Source organism: Lucilia sericata, unplaced genomic scaffold (assembly GCF_015586225.1).
Source record: "Lucilia sericata isolate MDLA Ls3-8-SP2 unplaced genomic scaffold, ASM1558622v1 Contig000658F_arrow, whole genome shotgun sequence".
NCBI classification, from domain to species: domain Eukaryota; kingdom Metazoa; phylum Arthropoda; class Insecta; order Diptera; family Calliphoridae; genus Lucilia; species Lucilia sericata.
This window is the reverse complement of record NW_023994663.1, coordinates 80,143-97,938: the sequence shown is the minus strand read 5'-3', so window position 1 is coordinate 97,938 and position 17,796 is coordinate 80,143. Positions and strand designations below refer to the sequence as shown.

At 29.9% G+C, this 17,796-nt stretch overlaps 1 protein-coding gene across 1 annotated transcript in view; it reads right to left on the bottom strand.

The window, feature by feature from the left end:
- LOC119607115 (gamma-1-syntrophin) overlaps window positions 1-17,796 on the bottom strand; it is a 52,018-nt gene that overhangs the window by 15,725 nt on the left and 18,497 nt on the right. Inside the window, 2 exon segments of the mRNA XM_037960894.1 lie at window positions 1,372-1,596; window positions 16,207-16,365. Of these exon segments, the coding sequence (XP_037816822.1) occupies window positions 1,372-1,596; window positions 16,207-16,365 (384 nt within the window).

Genomic DNA, 17,796 nt, shown 5'->3' with positions numbered 1-17,796 from the left:
CTAGACTATAGACTAGACTATAGACTAGACTATAGACTAGACTATAGACTAGACTATAGACTAGACTATAGACTAGACTATAGACTAGACTATAGACTAGACTATAGACTAGACTATAGACTAGACTATAGACTAGACTATAGACTAGACTATAGACTAGACTATAGACTAGACTATAGACTAGACTATAGACTAGACTATAGACTAGACTATAGACTAGACTATAGACTAGACTATAGACTAGACTATAGACTAGACTATAGACTAGACTATAGACTAGACTATAGACTAGACTATAGACTAGACTATAGACTAGACTATAGACTAGACTATAGACTAGACTATAGACTAGACTATAGACTAGACTATAGACTAGACTAGACTATACTAGACTAGACCTAGACTATAGACTAGACTACTAGACTAGACTATAGACTAGACTATAGACTAGACTAGACTATAGACTAGACTTAGACTATATAGACTAGACTATAGACTAGACTATAGACTAGACTATAGACTAGACTATAGACTAGACTATAGACTAGACTACTAGACTAGACTAGACTATAGACTAGACTATAGACTAGACTATAGACTACTATATTCTAAATCAATAGACTAGGCTAAAACTAATTTCTAAATTCTATTTAAAATTTAGCTAAATATCTAAAAGGTGTGCGGTATAGTTTTATTATCTTATTTATATATTTTGTTAGTTTAAAAACATTTTCCATTAAAATATGAAAATATTTTAAAGTTTGCTTACTTTTATACAGCAAAACCTAAAAAACAAAACTTTATTTAGCAAACTTTCAACCATATTTCAGTATGAACAAAGTTTCCCTGTTAACAAAGTTTGTGTAAACATAATTTAATAAACAACTTTTTATTTTGGGTTTTTCCTAATATCGATTTTAGTTGACCTTTATAATACACAAAATAAATATTAAACAAAATTTTAAATATTCAACCTTTAACAGTGATTATTTTGAACGACATATAAAAACTTGAATTAACACATTTCACAAGGTCGTCCGTCCATCTGTTACAAAGGTAGCTAGCCAGTCATACAATATAATCCAGACATTAAAATTACATTTCAACATGACAACAAGCCAACAAAAACCATTAAATAACCATTGAACAAAGAGCCATTAAAATCCTTTACAGCCATTTACTAAATCAACTTCTAGTTTCTATTTATCTATGATAATGACTGACAGAATGACTACCTTTATTATATTTGTAAAAGGACTTTTTATTATTGTATCTATTTCTTAGTGTAGGATAAATATCTGTAGGTTTTGCATGAGTTGTGTTTGTGTGTGCGTTTTTTGTTTCTTTATGAATTTCCAAAAGAAAACTTACCCCTAACTTAATAACACTTGTTACTATGGCTGCATTCCAACTATTTTCGATGCGCAATAATTCCTGACGTGTTTCTACACTAAGGTAACGTGGCTCATGTCCAGCACTCTGCAGCAGGAAACAATGTTGGCGACTGTCAACCGTTTCCGATTCCTTGACAACACGAAACATTGTTTGATACACTTTATAGACAACCAGAGCTTTTGTCAAGCCGGCAACATTTAGCTGTAATGGAAAATATACATATATAATTTTAATAACAGGATGGTATATAAGATAACTTATAATTTATTATCATTTATTTAACAAAAATTCTTTAATTAAATAATGTTTGTATTTTTTTTTTTTCAGAAAAATGCATAATTAAGATTCTTGTAGAACACGTTGTTATAGTTAACAAGTAACAGTGTTATATTCGCCTATGCCGATTATTATATACCTACAATCAAACAGTATGCCGTAAATGGAATGCTCCCCTATAAACATTAGGTTGATATTTGAAATATCAACCTATTAAGTTAACTATGAACACATCCTTTTCGGATTAACAAAATATTAATTTTTAAAACAAAATATTTTTGTTCAACTTTTAATCCATGAATATTGGAGTATCCCAAGCAACAGCGTTTTTAAGAATTACATGCAGGGATACCATGAGGTAATTTTCTGTAGGGAGTAGGGTAAATTATGAGCCCATCCTCAAAAAATTCGGTAGTTAGATTTTTGATCGTAAGAAACTTATTTATATGGAATTTCAGCACTAGACTAGAATATAGTCTAGTCTATAGTCTAGTCTATAGTCTAGTCTATAGTCTAGTCTATTCTATAGTCTAGTCTATTCTATAGTCTAGTCTATAGTCTAGTCTATTCTATAGTCTAGTCTATAGTCTAGTCTATAGTCTAGTCTATAGTCTAGTCTATAGTCTAGTCTATAGTCTAGTCTATAGTCTAGTCTATTCTATAGTCTAGTCTATAGTCTAGGCTATAGTCTAGTCTATAGTCTAGTCTATAGTCTAGTCTATAGTCTAGTCTATAGTCTAGTCTTTAGTATAGTCTATAGTCTAGTCTATAGTCAGTCTATAGTCTAGTCCATAGTCTAGTCCAGCGGTTCCCACCGATTTTTACTTCGCGGACCCCTTGAAGAACTTATTTAATTTGCGGACCCCCATACATATTTTGATATCTTATTGTTCTAAATAATTGTCCATCCGAAAATTGACCTAGTTTCATTAATCCCTAGGTCTAATAAATGTAGAGATGTCATATCTATAAAATATTCCCGTACATTGAGAATATATAATATTTCAGATAGGTTTTCAATTGCATGTTTTGAAGATAGAATGACTTCTTTGTTGATATGTTAACATGATGTTTAATTTTATGATCGTGAGATCTTTCATGTTCATTTTTCTTCAAGGTAGGGAAAAGGTTTCTTTATCAAATATTGTCACATGTGCTTAAGGAGTCACGTTTCAAAAATTTGTTGCGATTGCAAAGGGTGAACTGTGTAAGTGAGCTAAATTTCGGGAAAATAATACAGAAAGTTGGACTTCTTCTATGTTGTTGCGGAATGGGTTATCCGCATAATATATGATTTGAACTCTTTGTTAAAGTACTGTGAATTTGGAACTTAAATTTAAATTTTAAAATACCAACGAATTATTTTACTTCATGGTTTTTGGCTACATATTTACGCGAAACGCTATGGATTTTCTGATGTTAATTTAATAATATGTATTGGTCGACAAAATCAAGTTAAAATCTGTGTATCACGTCGGATTGGAATATTTATAAAGAGATGCATAAAGAGTCACCTCTGTTTTGGAAATATATAATTTTAGTCCTTGCAAACGAGAACACTTTTGCTTACAATTTGATAAACTTAAATCTGTAATAAGCTTGTCTTTGAATTGAACTTCTTACTCCGGAATACCAGTATCCCTAATTTAATTGTAAGGCAGAGTATTATTTGTCTGAAATAAAAACCATTATTTCAGTACATATACAGGAAATAAAATTACAAATCATGCAATACTTTACTTATAAAAGTTATACAATAAATTTGTAGGGCCTAGCTTCTTCCTGATAAACAACCGAAAAAATAAAATTCAAAAAGTCACAAAAAATTTGGGATTATTGCACAAAATTGGAGATATTTGTACATACATATAAAAGCAGAATATGTTTATTCATGGTTTTTTTCGTTCGTCTTCGCGGACCCCCTAGGATTTTACTACGGACCACTAGGGGTCCGCGGACCCCCATTTGGGAACCGTTGGTCTAGTCAGTCAAGTCTATAGTCTATCTATAGTCTAGTCTATAGTCTAGTCTATAGTCTAGTCTATAGTCTGGCTAGTCTAGCTATATAGGCTATATTCTAGTCTATATTCTAGTCTATAGTCTAGTCTATAGTCTAGTCTATAGTTCAGTCTATAGTCTAGTCTATAGTCTAGTCTATAGTCTAGTCTATAGTGTAGTCTATAGTCTAGTCTATAGTCTAGTCTATAGTCTAGTCTATAGTCTAGTCTATAGTCTAGTCTATAGTCTAGTCTATAGTCTAGTCTATAGTCTAGTCTATAGTCTAGTCTATAGTCTAGTCTATAGTCTAGTCTATAGTCTAGTCTATAGTCTAGTCTATAGACTAGTCTATAGTCTAGTCTATAGTCTAGTCTATAGTCTGGCCTGTAGTCTAGCGTATATATTTGGCTATAGTCTATTCTATATTCTAGTCTATAGTCTAGTCTATAGTCTAGTCTATAGTCTAGTCTATAGGTCTAGTCTATAGTCTAGTCTATAGTCTAGTCTATAGTCTAGTCTATAGTATAGTCTATAGTCTAGTCTATAGTCTAGTCTATAGTCTAGTCTATAGTCTAGTCTATAGTCTAGTCTATAGTCTAGTCTATAGTCTAGTCTATGTCTAGTCTATAGTCTAGTCTATAGTCTAGTCTATAGTCTAGTCTATAGTCTAGTCTATAGTCTATAGTCTAGTCTATAGTCTAGTTCTATAGTCTAGTCTATAGTCTAGTCTATAGTCTATAGTCTAGTCTATAGTCTAGTCTATAGTCTAGTCTATAGTTAGTCTATAGTCTAGTCTATAGTCTAGTCTATAGTCTAGTCTATAGTCTAGTCTATAGTCTAGTCTAGTCTAGTCTATAGTCTAGTCTATAGTCTAGTCTATAGTCTAGTCTATAGTCTAGTCTATAGTCTAGTCTATAGTCTAGTCTATAGTCTAGTCTATAGTCTAGTCTATAGTCTAGTCTATAGTCTAGTCTATAGTCTAGTCTATAGTCTAGTCTATAGTCTAGTCTATAGTCTAGTCTATAGTCTAGTCTATAGTCTAGTCTATAGTCTAGTCTATAGTCTAGTCTATAGTCTAGTCTATAGTCTAGTCTATAGTCTAGTCTATAGTCTAGTCTATAGTCTAGTCTATAGTCTAGTCTATAGTCTAGTCTATAGTCTAGTCTATAGTCTAGTCTATAGTCTAGTCTATAGTCTAGTCTCTAGTCTAGTCTATAGTCTAGTCTATAGTCTAGTCTATAGTCTAGTCTATAGTCTAGTCTATAGTCTAGTCTATAGTCTAGTCTATAGTCTAGTCTAGTCTAGTCTATAGTATAGTCAATAGTCTAGTCTATAGTCTAGTCTATAGTCTAGTCTATAGTCTAGTCTATAGTCTAGTCTATAGTCTAGTCTATAGTCTAGTCTATAGTCTAGTCTATAGTCTAGTCTATAGTCTAGTCTATAGTCTAGTATAGTCTAGTCTATAGTCTAGTCTATAGTCTAGTCTATAGTCTAGTCTATAGTCTAGTCTATAGTCTAGTCTATAGTCTAGTCTATAGTCTAGTCTATAGTCTAGTCTATAGTCTAGTCTATAGTCTAGTCTATAGTCTAGTCTATAGTCTAGTCTATAGTCTAGTCTATAGTCTAGTCTATAGTCTAGTCTATAGTCTAGTCTATAGTCTAGTCTATAGTCTAGTCTATAGTCTAGTCTATAGTCTAGTCTATAGTCTAGTCTATAGTCTAGTCTATAGTCTAGTCTATAGTCTAGTCTATAGTCTAGTCTATAGTCTAGTCTATAGTCTAGTCTATATAGTCTATAGTCTAGTCTATAGTCTAGTCTATAGTCTAGTCTATAGTCTAGTCTATAGTCTAGTCTATAGTCTAGTCTATAGTCTAGTCTATAGTCTAGTCTATAGTCTAGTCTATAGTCTAGTCTATAGTCTAGTCTATAGTCTAGTCTATAGTCTAGTCTATAGTCTAGTCTAGTCTAGTCTATAGTCTAGTCTATAGTCTAGTCTATAGTCTAGTCTATAGTCTAGTCTATAGTCTAGTCTATAGTCTAGTCTATAGTCTAGTCTATAGTCTAGTCTATAGTCTAGTCTATAGTCTAGTCTATAGTCTAGTCTACAGTCTAGTCTATAGTCTAGTCTATAGTCTAGTCTATAGTCTAGTCTATAGTCTAGTCTATAGTCTAGTCTATAGTCTAGTCTATAGTCTAGTCTATAGTCTAGTCTATAGTCTAGTCTATAGTCTAGTCTACAGTCTAGTCTATAGTCTAGTCTATAGTCTAGTCTATAGTCTAGTCTATAGTCTAGTCTATAGTCTAGTCTATAGTCTAGTCTATAGTCTAGTCTATAGTCTAGTCTATAGTCTAGTCTATAGTTTATTCTATGGTTTAGTCTATAGTAAATACCTTCAATTTAGGGATTAAGATAAGAATACGTAAAACTATTTTAAAAGTTCAACCAAACATTATCACTCCGTCTATCTGACAGGCTGTCTAAATCTTATTATTGATGTATAACATTTTTTAATGTTGTTGTTGTATGTTTAATACCATGTCCGTGTTCTGTTGTGTATAAAGAAAAACAATTACACACAAATAAATTTCGATTTCTGAACCTGTGCGAAAGTCTTAAACATGGCGACACTTTCTCCTAGGCATGAGAAAGTTCAGTAAATTGATTAGAAATTACAGAATATTTCTCGTTATTCCCAATTTTCCCCACTGTAGGAGTTTGTTTGAAAATTGATTTTTTAGCAATAATTCTTTCTGTGTAATAAAATTATGTTAATGTCAAAGCTTTTGATTAGGGTCAGACTACAGAGAAATGAAAAAAAAACTGACGACGGAGAGGAAACTAAATTTATCATTAAGTTAAAAGCTATGGCATGTACTTGTACTTAGTAGGTAGGGTCTTAGGAGTAATTTTGTACCGATTCTATACAATTTCGTTATGATACTAGTTTTAACAATATGTACAGAAAAACTGCAAAAAATAAATTTTCATTATATTACAGCAATTTTGTAATGCCAAAGTGTAGATAGACAATTTTAACATTTCAACTCAAGTCTGCAATATTTTGTAAATTTTTGCTCAATTTCTTTGTTGTTTTTATGAAACAATTTATTTTTTCCCAGGCGAGTAAAAACTTTTTTAAACTGTTAATTGTATTAAGTATGCAAATGTATTCTAGGGAAAAAAAACACATAAACAAATATTCAAGATTATTTCAACTTTTTACTTAAGAATCATTACACTTCTCATTACAATGTGTAGTTTGTTGTGTGGTTGTTTTAAAATAAATTGTTTTTGTTTACATTTATTTTAATTTTTGGTTAAATAATATTGTTGCAGAGTTGAAACTGTATTTCATGTTAATTTTATTTTGAAATTTCTTTATTACCCGCTTGATGGGGGAAATATAACTTGTTTTTTTGGTTTAAATTATGGGTTAAATGTGGGAATTAAAAAGGAAAATTAAGAAAAAAATTAATTAAATATTTTGGCTGATGATTGCAATAGAAGTACAAGTCGCTTATTAAGATCAATTTCAAAATAATGATTAAAACATTCATAACTTAAATAAAGGTCTTATAAGGATCAAATATTTTGTACCAAATTTCATGAAGATCAATCCATTATTGGACTACCACATATCTATAATATTAAAAATCATATAATATTTTTTTTACATAAAATATATGTATACATATTTGTACACTTTCTGCCACAAAACCAATATAAATTTATTTTACCTTTTTCCCATTTACATTCATTGCTTTTGACATATTTTGAAATTAAAGTTTTTTACACCACTTCAGTGGGGAGGGTATATTGGGTTTGTGCTGATGTCTGTAACGCACAATAATATTGGTCCTATACCCACCTTAAAGCATACCAATCGGCTCAGAATCATTTTCTGAGTCGATTTAGCTATGTCCGTCCGTCTGTCCGTCCACGTAAACCTTGTAATCAAACTACAGGTCGCAATTTGAAGATAATTCAATGAAATTTGGTACATGATCTTCTATTGTCCCAGGGACGAAGCCTATTGAAAATGGTTAGATCGTTCCATTATTTCACCTAGCGCCCATACAACTGAACCCCCCAATAGGGCTTGTAAACCTTGTAACCAAACTACAAGTCGCAATTTTGGAGATAATTCAATGAAATTTGGCACATGATCTTTTATGGTACCGTAAATGAAGCCTGTTGAAAATGGTTTACATCGGTCCATTATTTCACCTAGCCCCCATACAACTGAACCCGCCGAATAGGGCTTTTAAGTTCATAATTATGTTTAATATACTCATATCTCGAAAAAAAAAGCTGCAAAAACCAAGTTATATACAAGATTTGATGACCCTCACGAATTCCATAATAATAGGTCCTCATTTGACCCTAGCCCCTATGATAAGCCCCCATCAAAATTTCACTTAAATGTCCACAATTTATTCAACAATAAACGGCCTAAGTATGTATATCTGAGGCAAGGTACAATTCAATTTAAATGCTTTATTTTGGCAAATAAATCACATTATATTTTTGTCAAAGGTGTAGGGTATTATATGGTCGGCCTCGCCCGACTATAATTTCTTACTTGTTTTTATATGTATTGCCTTCATAAAGGTTGCAATAAAATGTTCTGTTATGAATTCTACTTGAATTTCAAACATTTCATTTTATATTATTTTTATTGATGCAATAAATATATCTATACATACATAGGTATTGATGATTCCGTTGTCAAATAGGTTAACTCCATAAAATATGTTTTCTTAATTTAACTAAGTTAATAAGTATTGGCTTTTTTAAGCTTGGCTATGTTTTCATTTTAAAATTTATTTCATAAAAATGTAGTTAATCAGTTTGTTAAAAGAATTGAAAAAACTACTTTTAACAACTACTTTATAATTCTTTAATAGAACTTGTTTCAAACACAGTACAATTTATTATGTACATTAGGGTGGCCCTAAAATGGAAGTAGCTAATTTTCCCGTCGAAAATTTCATTTCGTTCTTTAATTAATTCTCTTGACGTCAATATTTTAACATGGCATGAGGGGTCATCATAGCCATATCAAACGTGGCCAACCATATGATACCCTATACCAGTTATGAATAAGTATTAAATATGATATATTTTTCACAATAAAGCATTTATCTTGAATATTACTTTCTTTCCAATATATTTAAACAATTTATGGACGAAATATATATGGCAAGGTAATCAAGACTTTTACAAAACTTAGTTATGCTATTTTGTATGGAGATACAAGTACATTTAACATAATTATGGTCTCAAAAGCCCATAATAACTAATAGAAGGAGAAATATTGGATTTTAACCATTTCACTAGGCTTCTAGAAAACAGCCAACCAGACGGATGAACGGACAGATGGACATGGCTAATCGACTTACAAACGATTCTAAGCCGATACTTTAAGGTGGGTATAGGACGAATATTTTTAAGCGTTACAAACACCAGAAGAAAATGATTACGAAAACTTAGTTCGTTAGTTAGTTAGTTAGTAAGTTAGTTAGTTAGTTAGTTAGTTAGTTAGTTAGTTAGTTAGTTTAGTTAGTTAGTTAGTTAGTAGTTAGTTAGTTAGTTAGTTAGTTAGTTAGTTAGTAGCTAGCTAGTTAGTTAGTTAGTTAGTTAGTTAGTTAGCTAGTTAGTTAGTTAGTTAGTTAGTTAGTTAGTTAGTTAGTTAGTTAGTTAGTTAGTTAGTTAGTTAGTTAGTTAGTTAGTTAGTAGTTAGTTAGTTAGTTAGTTAGTTAGTTAGTTAGTTAGTTAGTTAGTTAGTTAGTTAGTTAGTTTAGTTAGTTGTTAGTTAGTTAGTTAGTTAGTTAGTAGTTAGTTAGTTAGTTAGTTAGTTAGGTAGTTAGTTAGTAGTTAGTTAGTAGTTAGTTCGTTAGTGTAGTTAGTTATTAGTTAGTAGTTAGTAGTTAGTTAGTTAGTTCGTTAGTTAGTTAGTGTCAGGTAGTTTAAGTTTGTTAGTTAGTTCGTTCGTAGTTAGTTAGTTAGATTAGTTAGTTAGTTAGTTAGTTAGTTAGTTCGTTAGTTAGTTAGTTAGTTAGTTGTTAGTTAGTTAGTTAGTTAGTTAGTTAGTTAGTTCGTAGGTAGTTAGTTAGTTAGTAGTTAGTTTAGGTAGTTAGTAGTTTAGTTAGTTCGTTAGTTAGTTGATTAGTTATTAGTTAGTAGTTAGTTAGTAGTTAGTTAGTTAGTAGTTAGTTAGTTAGTTAGTTAGTTAGTTAGTTAGTTAGTTAGTTAGTTAGTTAGTAGTTAGTTAGTTAGTTAGTTAGTAGTAGTTAGTTAGTTAGTTGTTAGTTAGTTAGTTAGTAGTTAGTAGTTAGTTAGTTAGTTAGTTAGTTAGTTAGTTAGTTAGTTAGTTAGTTAGTTAGTTAGTTAGTTAGTTAGTTAGTAGTTTAGTTAGTTAGTTAGTTAGTTAGTTAGTTAGTTAGTTAGTTAGTTAGTTAGTTAGTAGTTAGTTAGTTAGTTAGTTAGTTAGTTAGTTAGTAGTTAGTAGTTAGTAGTTAGTTAGTTAGTTAGTTAGTTAGTTAGTTAGTTAGTTAGTTAGTTAGTTAGTTAGTAGTTAGTTAGTTAGTTAGTTAGTTAGTTAGTTAGTAGTTAGTTAGTTAGTTAGTTAGTTAGTTAGTAGTTAGTTAGTTAGTTAGTTAGTTGTTAGTAGTAGGTAGTAGTTAGTTAGTTAGTTAGTTAGTTATTAGTTAGTAGTTAGTTAGTTAGTTAGATTAGTAGTTAGTTTAGTTAGTAGTTAGTAGTTAGTTAGTAGTTAGTTAGTTAGTTAGTTAGTTAGTTAGTTAGTAGTAGTTAGTAGTTAGTTAGTTAGTAGTTAGTTAGTTAGTAGTTAGTTAGTTAGTTAGTTAGTTAGTTAGTTAGTAGTTAGTAGTTAGTAGTTAGTTAGTAGTAGTAGTTAGTAGGTAGTTAGTTAGTTCATTTTGAAATTTATTTTATAAAAATGTTGTTAATCATTTCGCCAAATTCATTGAAAAAACTTTTATACTTTTTGTAAAAAACATAACAACAAATAGAAGTACATAATAATATACTAAGTTATTTATTTGATCTTTTACATTAACAAAACACAACAAACTACATCAAATATTCTTCTCAACTTTCTTATAATTCTTCAATAGGATTTCTTTCAAACGCAATACAACTTATTACGTACATTAGGGTCGAACCTGTAAGGAATTTTCTGAGTTTTGTACTGGCTGGGTCAATGGATAAAAAGGTTGTTTTTGGAGGTTTATGAGATTTCTTACAAAGAAAATATGCCTAATTTTAGTATCATATTAAAGGTCTTCGTTTTTAAGGTCGTATCAAACATTTCTGTGCAATTACAAAAGTTTTAAAAAATTTCGGTTTTTTTTGTCAAACTTATAAATATTATTTTATGATAGAATTTCAACAAAATGTTTTTTATTTATTAAAATTCCATCTATTTGTTTAAAATTTTCTGAACTTTGTTTACTGGCTTCATAATTGGTGAGAACATCAGTATTTTATTTTTCTCTAAACAAGCGGGCCCCTCCTTATGTGTATATATGTAAGTATGTATGTATAAATAGAACTTGTCTAAAACTGTCATATTTCTATCAATCTCTTATGGACAGTTATATATGAATAGGTTTGTACAAACAGACGTATGTGAAGTATCTATATAAATAAATAGAAATTAAATATAGATACAGAAATATAGAAACCATTAATTTTGAAAGTGGTATGAGTTCACTTTTCGAAAAAGATACTTTACTATTTGAATGAATTAAACAGACGATAACTTAGCTCGGAAGTTTTGCGAATTAGATATATTGGATTCGTATTCTGTGTCAGCAATTTTTTGTGAGTTAAACAACTTTAACTTTTTAACTCCTTATTTATAAGTACTAATTTAAGTAGTTATTTGTAAGCGAATATGGTAAGTATTTGCCTCCAGTAGCATCACTGCATTGAAATAATGTGTTCCTGCTAGGATTCAATATTGATGAGACCATTTTTGAACATTTCCACATGTAACAAATTTAATGGAGACTCTCTACTGAAGAGTATTACTATATGGTTGGTTTTGGAAATGTATACATATGTATATATGTATATGTAGGATAGCAGTATATATTTTACACACTTTAAATAATTTATATTTGTAGTTGCATTGCAAAATTATAAAATCAATCAATTTGCTGAGTAGTTTGACAGAAACATTGATATTTTATTATAATTTTAACTTGTCATATGTAAACATTACCTTTATTTTGTAATTTAAATTTAAATATTATTTTTATTTCCAATATTTATGATTTTCATAATAATTTCATGTTTACTTGCATATTGTAACGTATTTGAAGGTGTATTTTTTATTAAAAATTATTTAATAAAAATTTTGCCTTTTTTCATTTGTTAACTGATTTTAATTCGTTATTTTTCTCGAATTATTCAACCAATAATTTTTGTTATGTATAAAGGTGTTATGTTTTCCCTGTGAGGAATTTTTTTTAAATATATGAAAATATTTTTTAATATTCAGCATGCAGTAGATGATGTAAATTCAATTAAATGAAAAATGAAAATTTCCTACAATTTCAGAAAAATTGCTGCATAAAAGAATTTGAATATTGCGTAGCATGTGTGTGTATTAGGGTGGCTTTAAAAACAAAAGTTATTGATGTTTACAGGAAAAATTTAAAGTACTTTGGTGTAATGGATCTATACTGAAAAATATCCTTTTGTATAAAAACATTAAGAAATATTCCATTAAAATGAACTTCAATTAAACGGGACCATGCTAATGTATATGTATTAGTTTGCGAATTCAAAGGTAATTGCCAGCCAATTTTTGTGGCATGAACTACAAATGAGTATGGCTAAAATGAAATCGTCCCAATTTGACTATACTGTATTTACAATAAAATGTTTATTGATCTTTTTTTTTTTGTAAATTGTTCTACATAACTCAGTTTATTGTGAAAATCACATTTTGCAAAAAAATTTAACATAAAAATAGTTTAGAAAAAGCCTTCGCTCTATGACGAATTCATTTTAACACTGTTCAACTGTAATGCCAAATAATGCTGTAGAATACAGATGTTAACATATATGTAGAATCAATTTCCCCATAAAATGTACAAATGGCAAATGAATATATGACAATAATTTCCGTCGATGTTATGGCAATTAGACTGCACACACAGCCTAGTGGCCCGTTTATTTAAAGGCAACAAAGATGTTAGTTTTTCACACTGAAATAACTGTTTGGAATTTTTTAAAACTATTTTTTTTAAACCTCATAGCTAGTAATTTTACTGATATTTGAAAGTAAGCTTAATAACTGGTTAACTTTGTTTGAGTTATTACAATTTCGAAAGAAATTGCGGAAGACAATTTTTTAGCTAAGTTTCAAAATATTTATATATATTAGAAAAGTATATACATTCTAAGTTCTTTTGAGATTGCAACACAATCTCTCTAATAAATTTCATAAGGTCCGATGCATAACTCACCATAATTGAACATTGCCCTACAAAATATCTTTCTATTGTCAATAAATTGTTTAAAAATAAAATTTGTTATGAAAAATTTAACAAACTTGATTTGTTATTATTTGTTATTATTTCTAAGTCAACATAATGTAAACTCTTCCGAAAATCTCTCTGATGTTCATATTAATACCGATATATGACAAGGTTTTGATGCTATGAAGTTTTTACTAAGTTCTTTGTTTTTAGCAAAAAAAAAAAAAAAAAACTTTTTACTAAGTGAATGTAAACGGTTGCGTATACTTAATAATTATATGATGAATACAACAAGTATTACGTATACGCAGAGTGTGGTAAACTTTAAAGCAATAAATATGTATCTATGTATGTATATGTAATTTAGTGAGACTGAAGCAGAATTCTTAATAAACCAATCTTCCAAATGACAGACTATAGACTAGACTATAGACTAGGCTACATGACTAGACTATAGTCTAGACTAGACTATAGACTAGACTATAGACTAGACTATAGACTAGACTATAGACTAGACTATAGACTAGACTATAGACTAGACTATAGACTAGACTATAGACTAGACTATAGACTAGACTATAGACTAGACGATAGATTAGACTATAGACTAGACTATACTAGACTATAGACTATAGACTAGACTATAGACTAGACTATAGACTAGACTATAGACTAGACTATAACTAGACTATAGACTAGACTAGACTATAGACTAGACTAGACTAGACTAGACTATAGACTAGACTATAGACTAGACTATAGACTAGACTATAGACTAGACTATAGACTAGACTATAGACTAGACTATAGACTAGACTATAGATTAGATATAGACTAGACTATAGACTAGACTATAGACTAGACTATAGACCAGACTATAGACTAGACTATAGACTAGACTATAGACTAGGCTACATACTAGACTATAGACTAGACTATAGACTAGACTATAGACTAGACTATAGACTAGACTATGGACTAGACTATAGACTAGACTATAGACTAGACTATAGACTAGACTATAGACTGGACTATAGACTAGACTATAGACTAGACTATAGACTGGACTATAGACTAGACTATAGACTAGACTATAGACTAGACTATAGACTAGACTATAGACTAGACTATAGACTAGACTATAGACCAGACTATAGACTAGACTATAGACTAGACTATAGACTAGACTATAGACTAGACTATGACTAGACTATAGACTAGACTATAGACTAGACTATAGACTAGACTATACTACTAGACTAGACTATAGACTAGACTATAGACTAGACTATAGACTAGATATAGACTAGACTATAGACTAGACTATAGACTAGACTATATAGACTAGAACTATAGACAGACTAAGACTAGACTATAGACTAGACTATAGACTAGACTATAGACTAGACTATAGACTAGACTATAAGACTAGACCTATAGACTATACTATAACTAGACTATAGACTAGACTATAGACTAGACTATAGACTAGGACTATAGACCTAGACTATAGACTAGACTATAGACTAGACTATAGACTAGACTATAGACTAGACTATAGACTAGACTATAGACTAGACTATAGACTAGACTATAGACTAGACTATAGACTAGACTATAGACTAGACTATAGACTAGACTATAGACTAGACTAGAGACTAGACTATAGACTAGACTATAGACTAGACTATAGACTAGACTATAGACTAGACTATAGACTAGACTATAGACTAGACTATAGACAGACTATAGACTAGACTATAGACTAGACTATAGACTAGACTATAGGCCAGACTATAGACTAGACTATAGACTAGACTATAGACTAGACTATAGGCCAGACTATAGACTAGACTATAGACTAGACTATAGACTAGATATAGACTAGACTATAGACTAGACTATAGACTAGACTATAGACTGGACTATAGACTAGACTATGGACTAGACTATAGACTAGACTATAGACTAGACTATAGACTAGACTATGACGGACTATAGACTAGACTAGACTAGACTATAGACTAGACTATAGACTAGACTATAGACTAGACTATAGACTAGGACTATAGACTAGACTATAGATAGACTATAGACTAGACTATAGACTAGACTATAGACTAGACTATAGACTAGACTATAGACTAGACTATAGACTAGACTATAGACTAGACTATAGACTAGACTATAGACTAGACTATAGACTAGACTATAGACTAGACTATAGACTAGACTATAGACTAGACTATAGACTAGACTATAGACTAGACTATAGACTAGACTATAGACTAGATATAGACTAGACTATAGACTAGACTATAGACTAGACTATAGACTAGACTATAGACTAGACTATAGACTAGACTATAGACTAGACTATAGACTAGACTATAGACTAGACTATAGACTAGACTATAGACTAGACTATAGGCTAGACTATAGACTAGACTATAGACTAGACTATAGACTAGACTATAGACTAGACTATAGACTAGACTATAGACTAGACTATAGATAGACTATAGACTAGACTATAGACTAGACTATAGACTAGACTATAGACTAGACTATAGACTAGACTATAGACTAGACTATAGACTAGACTATAGACTAGACTATAGACTAGACTATAGACTAGACTATAGACTAGACTATAGACTAGACTATAGACTAGACTATAGACTAGACTATAGACTAGACTATAGACTAGACTATAGACTAGACTATAGACTAGACTTTTTATGAAAATTTTTTTATAAATATTGATAAATAGTTATGAATAAGTTTTATGTATAACATTTTAAAATCATTTCCCCTTATTTTATTTCATAACTATTAAATTCCCCTTGAAAAATATTTGGTTAACAATTTATTTATCAATATAAATTTTAAATATCAACGAAAAAAATAGTTTTCAAAAATATTTCACATTTCAATTGACTGCAAGTGGTTGTTTTAAACGTAGGAATATTTCAAATATTAATAAAAACCTATTGGTTGTTTGTGTGTATTTAACTTACCGGTGGTGTTTCGAAAAGCATCACTTCGGTGCCTTTTAATACTAAAAATCGTGGTTTATAGCTCTGCCATGAAATATTATTATTGATGACGCCCTCGTTTACCCAACCCATGTATTCAATGCGTTCGCCAACAGCAAAATTACGATTGTAAAGTTTCATCTACAAAAAAAAAAAAAAGAAAGAAATGCAAAATATAAAAATGCAAAGTCACAAAAGTGAAATAAAATTCATACATAAATTTAAAAATTTTTATATATTTCAGATATTTATGAATAAATAAAAACATACATATTTCAAACATAAACTAATAAAATAAATAACGAAATGTTTATTTAATATTTTTTCAAAATTATATATTTTTTTTTGTTAATTTCTCAATATTTTAACAATTTAGTTAAATATTTGGTTTCTTAACTTATATTGGACAAAAAATCATTTCAGAGAACTTATACATTCTTTAGTGTTAAAGAAGTCTTTCACTGGCAAAATTTCTTAAAAGCTCTTAGAACTCTTCTGTGTTGTTTCTACTGGTTTCCATGCTTTTTGTCTCCGATTTTAAATTCTTATGAACTTCGAAAAACAAAAACTTTTATAAGGTAATCTTAAATGGAAAAAGCTCTTAGTAAAAAATATACTCTTGTTTATGGCGAACAAAATAGGTCCATAAATTTACATCCTGCTGTTGTCCACTGACATACATTAAGAGCTTTAACATGGCAGTTTTATTTTGTTTTGCTCTTGTTATTGTTATTTTACCTTTAAACCGAAAAAATATACACTTAAAGGGGATTTTTTTTTATTCAAATTTGTTAGCTGTTTGTACTATAGTTGACAGTGTCACAGAAAGTTGAAAATGTCTGTCTTAAATAAAAGTACTAAAGCTTTAGAGTAAAGAGGCATCTCAAGCCTTTATTTCGGTCTTTGAGGTTCGATTTTTTTTTAAACTTTGTTGTCTTCTGTTATCGTTTAGGAACGAGAATGTGGTTTCCCTGTTGTGAAGTGTGTTGAAATTTTTACAAACTGTAGATTTTTTCTTAAAGATTTGTAAAGTTAAAAATTGATAGATTCGTGCCACAGTATTAGCGATGTAATCTATTTTAATTGGTAAACAAGTAAGAAATTATAGTCGGGCGAGGCCGACCATGTAACACCCTACACCTTTGACAAAAATATAATGTGATTTATTTGCCATAATAAAGCATTTAAATTGAATTTTACCTTGCCTCAGATATACATACTTAAGCCGTTTATTGTTGAATAAAATTGTGGACATTTAAGTGAAATTTTGATGGGGGCTTTTCATAGGGGCTAGGGTCATATGAGGACCTATTATTATGGAATTCGTGAGCGTCATCAAATCTTGTATAGAACTTGTTTTTTGCAGCTCTTTTTCGAGATATGAGTATATTAAACATAATTATGAACTTAAAATCCCTATTCGGCGGGTTCAGTTGTATGGGGGCTAGGTGAAATAATGGATCGATGTAAACCATTTTCAACTGGCTTCGTTTACGGTACCATAAAAGATCATGTGCCAAATTTCATTGAATTATCTCCAAAATTGCGACCTGTAGTTTGATTACAAAGTTT